The 15737-nt window shown below is 44.8% G+C and overlaps 1 protein-coding gene across 1 annotated transcript in view; it reads left to right on the forward strand.

The window, feature by feature from the left end:
- Positions 1–284: 284 nt before the first annotated feature.
- Positions 285–15737, forward strand: part of tmem108 (transmembrane protein 108) — a 172066-nt gene continuing 156613 nt past the window's right edge. Inside the window, exon 1 of the mRNA XM_070880181.1 lies at positions 285–567. Within this exon, the coding sequence (XP_070736282.1) occupies positions 285–567 (283 nt within the window). The remainder of the gene's footprint in view (positions 568–15737) is intronic.

Raw genomic sequence — 15737 nt, forward strand, 5'->3', positions numbered from 1 at the left:
ACCTTAAAAATCTCTGGCAAGCTGAGGGATCAAACATTACAGAAGAAAGGGTTTCACAGACACCACTTCTTCCTGCCTTGCCAACTAGTCTGATGATTAGTTCTGTCTCACAGATTACTTCTATCTCTGATAGCTTGTCATTAAAATCACAACTAGGTCTAAAGTTGAATTGCTCTGTCATAACAGCAGGTGAATATCCCTCATATATAGATACATTTCAGGATTTGTTGAAAGTTCGTGATCAAAAGGTATCAGCCGTATTTGGATCTTATATTTCAACCTCCATGACAACATTCAGCACACTGGAAAGTGATGCTTTACCTAATGGTATTCTGCCAACATTGTCTACATCTGGGATCTTTACAATCTTCTCTGAATCTGATACAACAGCAGCAGGAAGCTTCCCGAACAGAAGAGTTCCTGCTGGGACTAGGGTCCCTGAATCACCCAGCAACATTTCACACATAACTGAAGTAGATAAGCCTCAGCAAAAAGCAACTATCTGCCTCAGCAAAGTTGATATTGCCTGGATTATTCTGGCTGTCAGTGTGCCTGTTTCATCATGCTGTAAGTAAGGGATTTAATTTTACTATTATATCGGTCTAGATAGATAAATAGTTTAGGTATTCAGCCTACATGTGGCTACAATAATGATTAGAGGTTCAACACAGACTTCAATGTCCAGTGCAACTGAAAAAAGTTCAGAAATCTGTGTATGCAATGAACGGCTGCTTTGACAACCTTATACTGAAAGCAGTGTAAAAATGCGAATTTATTTTTATTTTCTGTTGCATATTAATTTGCAAATAATGGCATTGCCCATCTCCAGATACTGAACTATATTATTCAATAATGTCATGTTTCTAAATATGCGAATTTATAACAAGTTTAACGTCACATTATTTTAATAATTGAGACCATTACTTCAGGTTTAATCTAAGCATGTCCAGAGAAAGAGCCACTGTAGGCTGCTGGGAACTATTTCTGTAATTGATAACTGGGCACTTTTATCTGATAAAGTCTTTAACTGGGCTGTCTCTAATTCTGTAAATACAATGGCAGAAAATGTTACACCTTCAGATACAAGAGAATGATAATGGTACAGAGCTGCTCTGAGCTTGAATAAATTCTGCATTAATCAGAGCGTGAGTGGACTGAGAAAGGTATCATCAGTGTGAAACAATTACCATTGTACAAGTAGTGGTTAATAGTCCTAAATTAAATCATGATCACTGGCAGCTCAAATTATTTGCAGATTGAGTATTTACTGTCCTTAATTTGGCAGACACTGTGGGAAACCAAAGCATCACACTGGTGTTCCTGGGATAAGGTATCTCATACCCTGTTATGGTAATGCCTGCAGAGGAGTGCTGTATTTCATCTGTCTCAGATAACAGCTTATGTAAGATTGCTTGGTGGTGTCAATGTATGCATAGTAAAAAAACAATACTATTTTCTAGCAATGTGATTACTAGAACCGTTACAAATAAATTCGGAAAGCAACATAGAACATCTGTACTCTCCTGCTCCACCTGACAGCTCACCTATGGAACATCTGAATTCTATGTCTGACTGAGTGAACTGCATTATTCAGCATTGGATCAGCACTGATTCTTCTGGAAGAAGGTTGTGAACTTGCTAATCCAATATGAATATCCAAGGACTGAAGGCTACTTGCAAATTGGAGGAGAGGAAAATATAATGGGGCCAAAAATCAATCGCCCTTCCAGTGCAATCCTATTGTAATTCAAGTGGGATTGTACCAGAAGAGCCAGAAATATGGTTCTGACAGGTCCCAGGCTTAATGTTGAATATTTGTGGGGTGTTGTTTTCAGGGCAGTCACTTAACTATTTAAAGCCACAGCATATTTAATTGATTGGATCTGCCTTTGGTTGCAATTTTCCCTTTTTCCCTGAGTGTTCGAAGCCTAACCTTCACCCACATGGAATGCACTATTATATGCTATATTCAGGGTGTTATACTGTCATGAATATTGGCAACAGCTGCAAATGTACCACTTCTTACTCCATTATTGATAAATAATATTTTACATTAGCTACTAGATATACATACATCATGTTTGGTGTGATACTGTTTATTAGGTATGTTTCCCTATGATTATTGTTGTACGGTACAAAAGCATAGTCAGACCATGTTGATTAAGGGGCCAAATTTGGTCAAGGCCTCCGCCAGTCCAAGTGCCACCGATAGCCGCTGAGATACAGGACGGTACTTTCGGTGGGGTTTTCGTCACCAAGGTCCTTCGAAGGTCGGCAGATGGAAAATGAGGGACTCACGCTGCCAAACTGGGCGGCAGCCGGCGGGAGCTCTCATTCTCGGCGGCAGAGGCGATTTCTGCCCAAGTGCTGCCGAGGATGCAGTTGGGCCCACGGAGGGTCGAAGACCTTAAAATAAAAATCATTAACAAAAAATTAAAACTATCGGAAGACCTTCAGGTGACCCCCATCAAGGTAAGTCCCTGTGGAAAGAACAAATAAAAAATGTTCACTAACCTTTTTTCCACGATCTTCCTACTTACTGTCGGGAACAGAACAGCCTCCAGCCAGCGGTCCACCCCCGTTCTGCCGCCGACTCCTGCCAACTCTCGCCCACACCAATCTGGCATCTCGGCGGGCGGGAATCTACTTACACCACTCGGCCGTCCGCTGATGTCGGCGGGCGCTTCCCGGTGGTTCTCCCCTTCCGCCCGCTGCAGGCCATGTCGAAAGTGGCACTGGGCGGATGTTGCAGACGAATGTCGGTGGCAGTGGGTGATAAGTTGATCAATTTCGACCTCTAAGTGTCATTTTGGCTAAAGACAGTAACACTCTCTCCTCTGAGTCAAAAGCTTATGGGTTCAAGCAACACTTCAGGATCAAGGCAAATAATCTACCCTGACTCTCCAATAAAGTACAAAGGGACTGCCGCATTGTCAGAGATGCCTTCCTTCAGATGAGATAAGGTCCCACATGGCAGACTGGTCACAAAAGTAAAAGCTGGGCAAAGCAGGATCCAGGGCAAAGTGGCAAGTTGGATCCAAAATCGACTCAGAGGCACGAGTAATGGTTTTTGTGACTGGAAGGATGTTTCCAGTGGGGTTCCGTAGGGTTCAGTACTGGGTCCTTTGCTTTTTGTGGTATACATCAATGATCTAGATTTGAATATAGAGGGTATGATTAAGAAGTTTGCAGATGACACTAAAATTGGCTGTGTGGTTGATAATGAAGAGGAAAGTCATGGGCTGCAGGAGGATATCAATCTACTGGTCAGGTGGGCAGAGCAGTGGCAAATGGAATTTAATTCGGAGAAGTGTGAGGTAATGCACTTTGGGAGGGCTAATAAGGAAAGGGTATGCACATTAAATGGTCGGACACTTAAAAGTGTAGATGAACAAAGGGACCTTGGAGTGCTTGTCCAGAGATCCCTGAAAGTAGCAGGCCAGGTGGTTAAGAATGCTTGCCTTTATTGGCCGAGGCATAGAATACAAGAGCAGGGAGATTATGTTTAAATTGTATAATACTCTGGTTAGGCCACAGCTGAAATACTGCGTGCAGTTCTGGTCACCTTATTATCGGAAGAATGTGATTGCACTAGAGAGTGTGCAGAGGAGATTTACTAGGATGCTGCCTGGAATGGAGAATCTTAGCTATGAGGACAGATTGGATAGGCTGGGTTTGTTCTCATTGGAACAGCGGAGGCTGAGAGGAGAACTCATTGAGGTGTATAAAATTTTGAGGGGCCTGGATATAGTGGATAGCAAGGGCTTATTTCCCTTGGTGGAGGGGTCAATTACGAGGGGGCATAGTTTTAAGGTGGTTGGTGGAAGATTTAGAGGGGATTTGAGGAGAGGCTTCTTTACGCAGAGGGTTGTGGGGGTCTGGAACTCACTGCCTGGAAGGGTGGTGGATGCAGAAATCATCACCACATTTAAAAGGTGTTTGGATGGGCACTTGAAGTGCCGTAACCTGCAGGGTTACGGACAGAGCTGGTAAGTGGGATTAGACTGGATAACCTCTTGTTGGCTGGCAAAGATACGCTGGTGAGTATTGTAGGGAATCAAATATGGCCAGAGTGATCTCCTGGACTAGTTTTGATCGCCTGGATGGGTCGGAGAGGAATTTTCCCAGATATTTTTCCCCAATTGACCTGGGTTTGTATCTGTTTTTTTGCTTCTCCCAGGAGATCGCATGGCTCCGGTTGGGGGTGGAATGTTGTAGAATATTGCGGTGCAAGGGGTGTTGCAGTTGTGTGGGCCGGACTGGTTGGGCCCGATGCTCTTTACCTTTCTGCCATTGTTCATTGTTCATAGGTTTATATGTAACCTTCAGGGCTGCTGACCGAGGGCCACGTGGCTCTTTGTCGGCCAACGCGGACACGATGGGCCGAAATGGCCTCCTTCTGCGCTGTAAATTTCTATGTTTCTATGATACTAAAATCAGCTGTGTGGTTGACAATGAAGGAGAAAGCTGTAGACTGCAGGAAGATATCAATGAACTGGTCAGGTGGGCAGAACAGTGGCAAATGGAATTCAATCCGGACAAGTGTGAGGTAATGCATTTGGGGAGGGCTATCAAGGCAATGCACATTAAATGGTAGGACATTGAGAAGTGTAGAGGAACAAAGGGACCTTGGAGTACGTGTCCACAGATCCCTGAAAGTAGCAGGCCAGGTAGATAAGGTGGTTAAGAAGGCATATGGAATACTTTCCTTTATTGACCAAGGCATAGCATACAAGAGCAGGGAGCTTATGCTTGAACTGTATAAAATACTAGTTAGGTCACAGCTAGAGTACTGCGTGCAGTTCTGGTCACTACATTACAGGAAAGATGTGATTGTACTAGAAAGGGTACAGAGAGATTTACGAGGACTGGAGAATATTAGCTCTGAAGAAAAATTGGATATGCTCTGTTTGTTTTCTTTGGAACAGAGGAGGCTGAAGGGAGACCTTATTGAAGTGTATAAAATTATGAGGGACCTAGATAGAGTGGATAGGACATACCTATTTCCCTTAGCAGAGGGGTGAACAACCAGGGGGCATAGATATAAGTAATTTGTAGAAGGTTTGGAGGGGATTTGAGGGGAAATGTCATCACCCAGAGGATGGTGAGGGTCTGGAACTCACTGAAAGGGTGGTAGAGGCAGAAACCCTCACCACATTTAAAAAGTACTTGGATGTGCACTTGAAGTGCAGCAACCTGCAGGGCTACGGACCAAGAGCTGGAAAGCGGGATTAGGCTGGGTAGCTCTTTGTTGGCTGGTGCGGACACAATGGGCCGAAATGGCCTCCTTCTGTGCTGTAAATTTCTGTGATTCTTTGAATGAGACATTAAACAAAGACTGTTAATTATCACATGGCTGTAAATTTATTTGCTTCATGGGTTCTTTACTTAAGAATTCATAGCAACACATTGCTATTAAGAACTAGTTGGTTTATTAACAAAAGGTTCAACAATCACACTACACATTACCAGTTCATCCACCTGGCTCACAATCATGTGCCTAATCGTGGATCCCCTGAATCCAACTGGCTGGGGTTTTATTCAGACTTGTGAACATCACTTGACTGGCTAAGCCACCCCCAACTCTACAGCTCCACTTACATGTGAGCATACACACAGGTGTATACATTACACTGCTTCCCCTTTTTTTAGAAGCAAGTTATTTATACAATATTACAAAAGATTACTTACCATGATTACAATTTTACAAATTCGACTTCTGGGCCTGAGTATCTTCTTGTAAGCTTTTAGTTTCCTCCTGCTCCGACCTCCATTTCTTTGCAGTTAGCTGGCGATGTCCATTTTCTATATTCTTGCTTGACTCCGGAGACCGTCTTGCTGAATTTCGTGTAGCCCAGGATTCATGACCTCTATCTTCCAGTGCCCTCTTGAGTTTCCTTGGAACCCTTACATCCGTCCTCATGTTAGCTTTCTTCGTATGATCTTGATATTCCCATTTATCAATATCATGTCTAGTTGGTTTGCGTTTCCTCGATGATCCTCTCAACTGAACCCAAATCCACCATCCCTCCCGGTCTCAGTCGGCTGCATCTGAGTTGGTAGGGATATGGACGTTGTGATCCATTGTGTCCGTGAAGTACTTGGACCTGCAAACTGACTCTGGTCCAAGTCAGGCTCGTAATCATTTACTCGTGGTACCAAAAGTGTATCACTCGCTAGCAACTTTTCTTCCACATTAACCTTCCTGATATATTCACCAATTTTGACCAAGTACTGCTTGGCGCCACATACCCGAATAATTGTGCCAATGTCCCATTTGTGTGGACTTGCCCTTTTTGACAGACTGACAACCCTGATCTGATCACCCTCCTGAAAGCAACACTCTTTAATAACTGAATGGTAATGACGTTTCTGCACCAATTGTGCCTTCTCTACCTTATGAGACAAGTTCAGTTGCAATAAACTGAGACGTGTCCTCAGCCTACGCTTCATCAATAATTCAGCAGGTGTACCCTGTTTAGAATGGGGCATAGTTCTTTATTTGAATAGAAAATTTGCTAACTTGTGCTTCATGTTCACCAATGATCCAGTCTGTAGTACCTATTTTCGCAAAGCCTCCTTAACAATCCTGACCGAGCTTCCAGCTGCACCATTCGAAGCAGGATGATATGGTGCTACCAATGTGTGTTTGATACCATTGTGTTTGGCAAAATTTGTAAATTGCATGGACTGAAATTGCGGCCCATTATCTGAAACCATTTCTTTGGGCAGGCCATGGAATGCAAAGATGTCCGGTAATTCATCCAATGTACGCTCTGTAGTCATAGATGATCCTATATGCCGTACCTGCAGCCATTTTGAATGGTTATCAATTAGAAGCAGATAATTATCACTGCCCCTCTCGCAAAAATCAATATGTATTCTTTGGAATGGTCTCGTTGGCCTGAAAGGAGCCCGATGCCGAGAAGGATAGTGCTGCAGTAACCTTTACCTCAACGGGCAGTGCGGTCCTGATGATGTTGATGATGCTGTTAGGCTGCAGATCCTCCTTGATGAGCTGGCATATCTCATCTCCAAAGGCACGCGTTATCAGACAAATTGAGGTAAGATTGCTTTTCCCTGCAAGTTCATCAGCTGTACGGTCTCCTCAGCCCACACGTTAGTTTAGTCTGCGACCTCTGCGATTGGCCCTTTCACTAAATCCTTCCCTTAACTCAACCTCAGACGCCAGCAATTCAGCAGTTACAATTAATGGTAGAGAAGTTGCAGGCCCCATCACTATCACTGTTACTATCATCATCATAGGCGGTCCCTCGAACGAGGATGACTTGCTTCCACGAGTTCACATGTGTTTCGATGAAGGACCCGACGTTCCAGTCCTGAACTCCAATTGAGGGGGTAGAAGATGCCTGTGCATGAATTTTTTTTAACGTGTGGTGACTGTTGCACACCAGCCACCACACAGGCTTGGCAGAGCTAGGTCTTGGTCCAGTAGTAAGGATTAACCAAGATGACTGGAGACCTGCTCTGCTGCACAGACCTAGCGCGCACACATATCGCAGTGTGGGCTGGCGCATTGTGCCCCTGGGTCCTCGGCTCTTCTGGGCCCCATACCCTCATCTGTCGCACCTCTGCCACAATTTCTCGCCGCTCCTCTGCCACAAACATTCACCGCATCTCACCATAAACACTCGCCGCTCATCTGCCCCGACCTTCCCACTCCTCTGTTCTTGGGAGGAGGCGGAGCAGGACGTCGGAGAGGCCTACAACAGGCCTACGTCATCAAGCAACCAGCGGGGAGTCGGTGGAGGTGGAGCGGGACGTCGGAGAGGCCTACAAAAGGCCCAGTGTTGTCGAGCAACCAGCAGGGAGTCGGAGGAAGCTGAGAGGGACGTCGGAGAGGCCTACAAAAGGCCCAGCATCGTCGAGCAACCAGCAGGGAGTCGGAGGAAGCTGAGAGGGACGTCGGAGAGGCCTACAAAAGGCCCAGCATCGTCGAGCAGCCAGCGGGGAGTCAGAGGAGGAGGAGGCAGAGCGGGATGTCGGAGAGGCCTACAAAAAGCCCAGCATCGGAGGTCTACTGGTACAGCTGCAGCATTGTTGTTGCCAAAGTTAATCTAGGGGTTAAGTCATGGCAGGAGAGCTCAGACACGTGTTATGCTCCTCTGTACTATGTGGGAAGTCAGGGACGCAGGTAAAGGGTACACAGCCAGATAAGGAATGGGTGACCAACAGGAAGAGCAGTGCAAGGAAGGTAATGCTGGGGTCCCCTGCGGTCATCCCCCTGCAAAACAGATACACCGCTTTGGGTACTGTTGAGGGGGATGACTCATTAGGGGAGAGCAGCAGCAGCCATGTTCATGGCACCGTGGGTGGCTCTGCTGCACAGGAGGGCAGGAAAAAGAGTGGGAGAGCTATAGTGATAGGGGATTCGATTGTAAGGGGGAATAGATAGGCATTTCTGTGGCTGCAACCGATACTCCAGGATGGTATGGTGCCTCCCTGGTGCAAGGGTCAAGGATGTCTCGGAGCGGGTGCAGGACATTCTGAAAAGGGAGGGTGAACAGCCAGTTGTCGTGGTGCATATAGGTACCAACATAAAGGTAAAAAACAGGATGAGGTCCTACGAGATGTATTTAGGGAGCTAGGAGCTAAATTAAAAAGTAGGACCTCAAAAGTAGTAATCTCAGGATTGCTACCAGTGCCACATACTAGTCAGAGTAGGAATCGCAGGATAGCTCAGATGAATACGTGGCTTGAGCAGTGGTGCAGAAGGGAGGGATTCAAATTCCTGGGACATTGGAACTAGTTCTGGGGGAGGTGGGACCAGTACAAACCAGACGGTCCGCACCTGGGCAGGACCGGAATCAATGTCCTAGGGGAGTGTTTGCTAGTGTTGTTGGGGAGGGGTTAAACTAATATGGCAGGGAGATGGGAACCTATGCAGGGAGGCAGAGGGAAATAAAATGGAGGCAGAAGCAAAAGATAGAAAGGAGAATAGTAAAAATGGAGGGCAGAGAAACCCAAGGCAAAAAACAAAAAGGGCCACATTACAGCAAAATTCTAAAGGGGCAAAGTGTGTTAAAAAGGCAAGCCTGAAGGCTCTATGCCTCAATGCGAGGAGCATTCGGAATAAGGTGGACGAATTAACTGTGCAGATAGCAGTTAACAGATATGATGTAAATTTGCATCACGGAGACATGGCACCAGGGTGACCAAGACTGTGAACTCAACATCCAGGGGTATTCAACATTTAGGAAGGATAGGCAGAAAGGAAAAGGAGGCGGGGTAGCGTTGCTGGTTAAAGAGGAAATTAATGCAATAGTAAGGAAGGACATTAGCTTGGATGATGTGAAATCGGTATGGGTGGAGCTGCGGAATTCCAAAGGGAGAAAACACTAGTGGAAGTTATGTACAGACCACCAAACAGTAGTAGTGAGGTTGGGGACAGCATCAAACAAGAAATAAGGGATGTGTACAATAAAGGTACAGCAGTAATCATGGGCGACTTTAATCTACATATTGATTGGGCTAACCAAACTGGTAGCAATGCGGTGGAGGAGAATTTCCTGGAGTGTATTAAGGATGGTTTTCTGGACCAATACGTCGAGGAACGAACTAGAGAGCTGGCCATCCTAGACTGGGTGATGTGTAATGAGAAGGGACTAATTAGCAATCTTGTTGTGCGAGTCCTCTTGGTGAAGAATGACCCAAATATGGTAGAATTCTTTATTATAGATGGAGAGTGGCACAGATAATTTGGAAACTAGGGTCTTGAATTTAAGGAAAGGTAACTTCAACGGTATGAGGCGTCAATTGGCTAGAATAGACTGACAAAGGATTGACGGTGGATAGGCAATGGCAAACATTTATAGATCATATAGATGAACTTCAACAATTGTACATCCCTGTCTGGAGTAAAAATAAAACGGGGAAGGTGGCTCAACGGTGGCTAACAAGGGAAATTAAGGATAGTGTTAAATTCAAGGAAGAGACATATAAATCGGCCAGAAAAACCAGCAAACCTGAGGACTGTGAGAAATTTAGAATACAGCATACGAGGACAAAGGGTTTAATTAAGAGGGGGAAAATAGATTATGAGAGGAAGTTTGCCGGGAACTTAATAACTGACTGCAAAAGCTTCTATAGATATGTGAAGAGAAAAAGATTAGTAAAGACAAACGTAGGTCCCTTGCAGTCGGATTCCGGTGAATTTATAATGGGGAGCAAAGAAATGGCAGACCATTTGAACAAATTCTTTGGTTCTGTCTTCACGAAGGAAGACACAAATAACCTTCCGGATGAGAAGGAGGAACTGAAGGATATCCTTATTAGGCGGGAAATTGTGTTAGGGAAATTGATGGGATTGAAGGCCAATAAATCCCCGGGCCTGATAGTCTGCATCCCAGAGTACTTAAGGAAGTGACCCTAGAAATAGTGGATGCATTGCTGATCATTTTCCAACAGTCTATCGACTCTGGATCAGTTCCCATGGACTGGAGGGTAGTTAATGTGACACCACTTTTTAAAAAAAGGAGAGAGAAAACGGGTAATAATAGACTGGTTAGCCTAACATCAGTCGTGGGGAAAATGTTGGAATCAATCATTAAGGATGAAATAGCAGCGCATTTGGAAAGCAGTGACAGGATCGGTCCAAGTCAGCATGGATTTATGAAAGGGAAGTCATGCTTGACAAATCTTCTGGAATTTTTTAAGGATGTAACTAGCAAAGTGGACAAGGGAGAACCCTTGTGATGTATTTGGACTTTCAAAAGGCCTTTGACAAGATCCCACACTCGAGATTGATGTGCAAAATCAAAGCACATGGTATTGGGGGTAATGTACTGACGTGGCTAGAAAACTGGTTGGCAGACAGGAAGCAGAGTCGGGATAAACGGGTCCTTTTCAGAATGGCAGGCAGTGACTAGTGGAGTGCCGTAGGGCTCAGTGCTGGGAACCCAGCTCTTTACAATATACATTAATGATTTAGATGAAGGAATTGAGTGTAATATCTCCAAGTTTGCAGATAACACTAAACTGGGTGGCGGTGTGAGCCGTGAGGAGGACTCTAAGAAGCTGCAGGGTGACTTGGACAGGTTAGGTGAGTGGGCAAATGCAGTATAATGTGGATAAATGTGAGGTTATCCACTTTGGTGGAAAAAACACGAAGGCAGCATATTATCTGAATGGCGGCAGATTAGAAAAAGAGGAGGTGCAACGAGACCTGGGTGTCATGGTTCATCGGTCATTGAAAGTTGGCATGCAGGTACAGCAGGCGGTGAAGAAGGCAAATGGTATGTTGGTCTTCATAGCTGGGGGATTTGAGTATAGGAGCAGGGAGGCCTTACTGCAGTTGTACAGGGCCTTGGTGAGACCTCACCTGGAATATTGTGTTCAGTTTTGGTCTCCTAATCTGAGGAAGGACGTTCTTGCTATTGAGGGGGTGCAGCGAAGGTTCAGCAGACTGATTCCAGGGATGGCTGGACTGACATATGAGGAGAGACTGGATCAATTGGGCCTTTATACACTGGAGTTTAGAAAGATGAAAGGGGATCTTATAGAAACGTATAAGATTCTGACGGGATTGGACAGGTTAGATGCGGGAAGAATGTTCCCGATGTTGGGAAAGTCCAGAACCAGGATAAGGGGTAGGCCATTTGGGACTGAGATGAAGTGAAACTTCTTCACTCAGAGAGTTGTTAACCTGTGGAATTCCCTGCCGCAGAGAGTTGTTGATGCCAGTTCATTGGATATATTCAAGAGCGAGTTAGATATGGCCCTTATGGCTAAAGGGATCAAGGGGTATGGAGAGAAAGCAGGAAAGGGATACTGAGGGAATGATCAGCCATGATCTTATTGAATGGTGGTGCATGCTCGAAGGGCCGAATGGCCTACTCCTGCACCTATTTTCTATGTTTCTATGTTTCTATGCCGATGTTCCTGCCCACGCTCCAAAACGGCGACCGGCAATATTACTATCACTGTTGATATAAATGCCCTTTCTACTACTAAACTACCGTTTCTACTAAAGTAAATGCAAATATAATTGTAATTATAAATATAAGTATAAATGTGATCTATCTGTAAAAGACCCTAAAATAACTCACAAATAATTCACATATTTTTAAGCCCCTTGTTTAAGCAGCCTCCTCCCTTCCTCCGACGTTCAAAATGGCATCCGTAGGGCCGAGTTCTGTGAGGAAGGCCCGGGAAAAGCAACTATCCTCCAGTGATGTTTTCAGTGAGTGATCAGCCCAGCGATGTGCCGCAATGTGCCAAAAGTTGCACTTGGTGAAGTGTGGGCGATCACCTCAATGATCATCTCGGCGATGTGGGCCGAAAGTTGGGCCGGCAATTTTCCGACGATCTGCCGGCCCAACTTTCCTCTTTTCAGTCAAAATGGGCAATAGCCTGCCGTTTTGGGCGCTATATGGGCACTAGCCCAGCAATGTGAAGTGGAAAATCTAGCCCCATATTTGCAGCAGTGTTTTAGCTGGCATGGTCCTGCAGTCTTGATAGTTACTTACTAATGCTTGTAAGTCTTTATCCAACCCACACCAATAGACAAAAATTTGAGCTGCCGCTTTCATGCCTACATTGCCAGTATGCTCACTACGAAGTTCCGTCAAAATTTTGGCCTGTAGTGCACTAGGACTGAATACTCTCAGGCCCCATTTTAGACATCCCTGCTCATATGATAATTCCTTCTGACGATGATAAAAGAGCTTTATTCCCTCATCTAAATGTGTCTGATCTTCAGACCACCCTCGCAGGGTGTGCTCATAGGCCCACTGTAACGTGGCATCTTTCTGTGTGTGCTCTGCAATAACAGAGGCAATGACCGGAAAGTCCTCATCAACTACATCTAGAGTGAAGATTGAATTTTCGCGGCCAATTTCAGAAACTTTATGAGGCAACCTTGAAAGGGCATCCACCACTGCATGCTGCTTCAACGTGCGATACTTGATTCTGTAATCGCACTGAGACAATAAAATAATCCATCTTTGCATCCTGGAAGCCACCATGGATGGAATTGCTACCTTTTGGCCTAGGATAGCTAGTAATAGTTTGAGATCGGTTACTGGCGTGAATTGGCGTCCCAAAAGAAACTGGTGAAACTTTTTAATGCCAAATATAATCGGCAAAGCCTCTTTCTCAATCTGGGCATAATTTTGTTTGCTTTTATTGAACGTGCGTGATGCAAAGGCAACCGTTTTTTCCTGCCCATCATTCATAACATGTCTGATCACTGCTCCCACGCCATACCCAGAGGCATCACATGCTAGTCTTAGTTCACGAGACAGATCATAATGGATGAGAAGAGCACTACTGCTCAAGCGTCGCTTGCATGTGTCGTGTGCATTCTGTTGCTCTTTGTCCCATATTCTTTAATAAATAATGGAGTAATGCTAGCACCCTTGCTAGTCCAGGAAGAAAATGTGCATAATATTGGACCATACATAAAAAGGATCGTAATTTAGTAACATTTTTCGGTTCTGGAGCTATCATGATGGCTTGCACTTTCTCATTAACTGGATGGAGACCATTTTCATCAACCCGCAATCGTAGATAAACCACCTCACGCTGTATGAGTGCACATTTACTCCTCTTCAGCTTCAGATTATGGTCATTGAACCATCTGAATACTTCTTCTAAGATATCCAGGTGTTCCCTCTCTGTGCCGGTGGCGATCAACACATCATTTTGATTGCACAAATAGTGATTCATTCCCTGTAAGATCTGATCCATGGTAGCCTGAAATATCTCTGGTGAGGTCTTGATACCATAGGGCAACTTAATGTATAAATATAAACCTTTGTGTCGGTTGAGTGTCAGATACCACTGACTAACCTTTTCAATTTTGAGTTGAGCATAGGCATGGGAGAGAAGTTTGTGAAGTTTTGTGAAGACTTTGACTCCCACCAGTTCTGTATAAAGATTTTGTGATGTCGATAAAGGGTACTGTTCATCATCAACTGCTCGATTCAGGTTAATTTTATAATCCCCACAGAGCCATACCGATTTGTCTGCCTTCGGAATTACAACTTACGGGGTGGCCCAGTCACTCCTATCAGTCTTCATTAAAACTCAATTTTTCTCCAACTTATCAAGCTCTCGCTCAACCTGCAATTTTAATGCATATGGCACCAGCTTTAGTCTACAAAGAATAGGTCTGACATCCAACCTAATTCGAATATGTGCATTGTATCCATTGATGCCCTCGTAAGAGTCCTCAAACATGTTAGCATATTTCTCCAGCAGAGTATCGAGCTGAGACTTAACCATTTCTGTACTACAGAAGCTGTACCAATCCAAACGAAGTAATCTGAGCCAATCTTTGCCCATAAGTGTTGGCCGATTGACGTATTTTGCTACAATAATTGGTAATCTTGCTTGTTACCCCTGGTATTGTACTATACAGTCCATTTATCCAAGCGTCTGCAGTTTTTCACCTGAGTATGCTTTCAGCTTTGCTGAGCTCACTTTTAGTGATATGCCCCTGAAATTCCGGTCATATATATCCTGACTGAACATAAAAACATACATAAGAACATAAGAACATAAGAATTAGGAACAGGAGTAGGCCATCTAGCCCCTCGAGCCTGCTCCGCCATTCAACAAGATCATGGCTGATCTGGCCGTGGACTCAGCTCCACTTACCCGCCCGCTCCCCGTAACCCTTAATTCTCTTATTGGTTAAAAATCTATCTATCTGTGATTTGAATACATTCAATGAACTCGCCTCAACTGCTTCCTTGGGCAGAGAATTCCACAGATTCACAACCCTCTGGGAGAAGAAATTCCTTCTCAACTTATTTTTAAATTGGTTCCCCCGTATTTCGAGACTGTGCCCCCTAGTTCTAGTCTCCCCGACCAGTGGAAACAACCTCTCTGCCTCTATCTTGTCTATCCCTTTCATTATTTTAAATGTTTCTATAAGATCACCCCTCATCCTTCTGAACTCCAAGGAGTAAAGACCCAGTCTACTCAATCTATCATCATAAGGTAACCCCCTCATCTCCGGAATCAGCCTAGTGAATCGTCTCTGTACCCCCTCCAAGGCTAGTATATCCTTCCTTAAGTAAGGTGACCAAAACTGCACGCAGTACTCCAGGTGCGGCCTCACCAATACCCTATACAGTTGCAGCAGGACCTCCCTGCTTTTGTACTCCATCCCTCTCGCAATGAAGGCCAACATTCCATTCGCCTTCCTGATTACCTGCTGCACCTGCAAACTAACTTTTTGGGATCAGAAAGTGGGCACACTAATCTGAAAACACCTGATCTTGGAAGCTAAGCAGAGTCAGGCCTGGTTAGTACTTGGATGGGAGACCACCTAGGAATACCAGATCAGCCATGATCTTATCCAAAAAGAGTTTCATGCACAAGGACCCAGGTCCCTGTGCACTGCAGCATGTTGTAATTTCTTCCCATTCAAATAATATTCCCTTTTACTGATTTTTTTCCCAAGGTGGATGACCTCACATTTTCCGACATTGTATTCCATCTGCCAAACCTTAGCCCATTTGCTTAACCTATCCAAATCTCTTTGCAGCCGCTCTGTGTCCTCTACACAACCCGCTTTCCCACTAATCTTTGTGTCATCTGCAAATTTTGTTACACTACACTCTGTCCCCTCTTCCAGGTCATCTATGTATATTGTAAACAGTTGTGGTCCCAGCACTGATCCCTGTGGCACACCACTAACCACCGATTTCCAACCCGAAAAGGACCCATTTATCCCGACTCTCTGCTTTCTGTTAGCCAGCCAATTC

Source organism: Pristiophorus japonicus, chromosome 5 (assembly GCF_044704955.1).
Source record: "Pristiophorus japonicus isolate sPriJap1 chromosome 5, sPriJap1.hap1, whole genome shotgun sequence".
In the NCBI taxonomy this organism is placed as follows: domain Eukaryota; kingdom Metazoa; phylum Chordata; class Chondrichthyes; family Pristiophoridae; genus Pristiophorus; species Pristiophorus japonicus.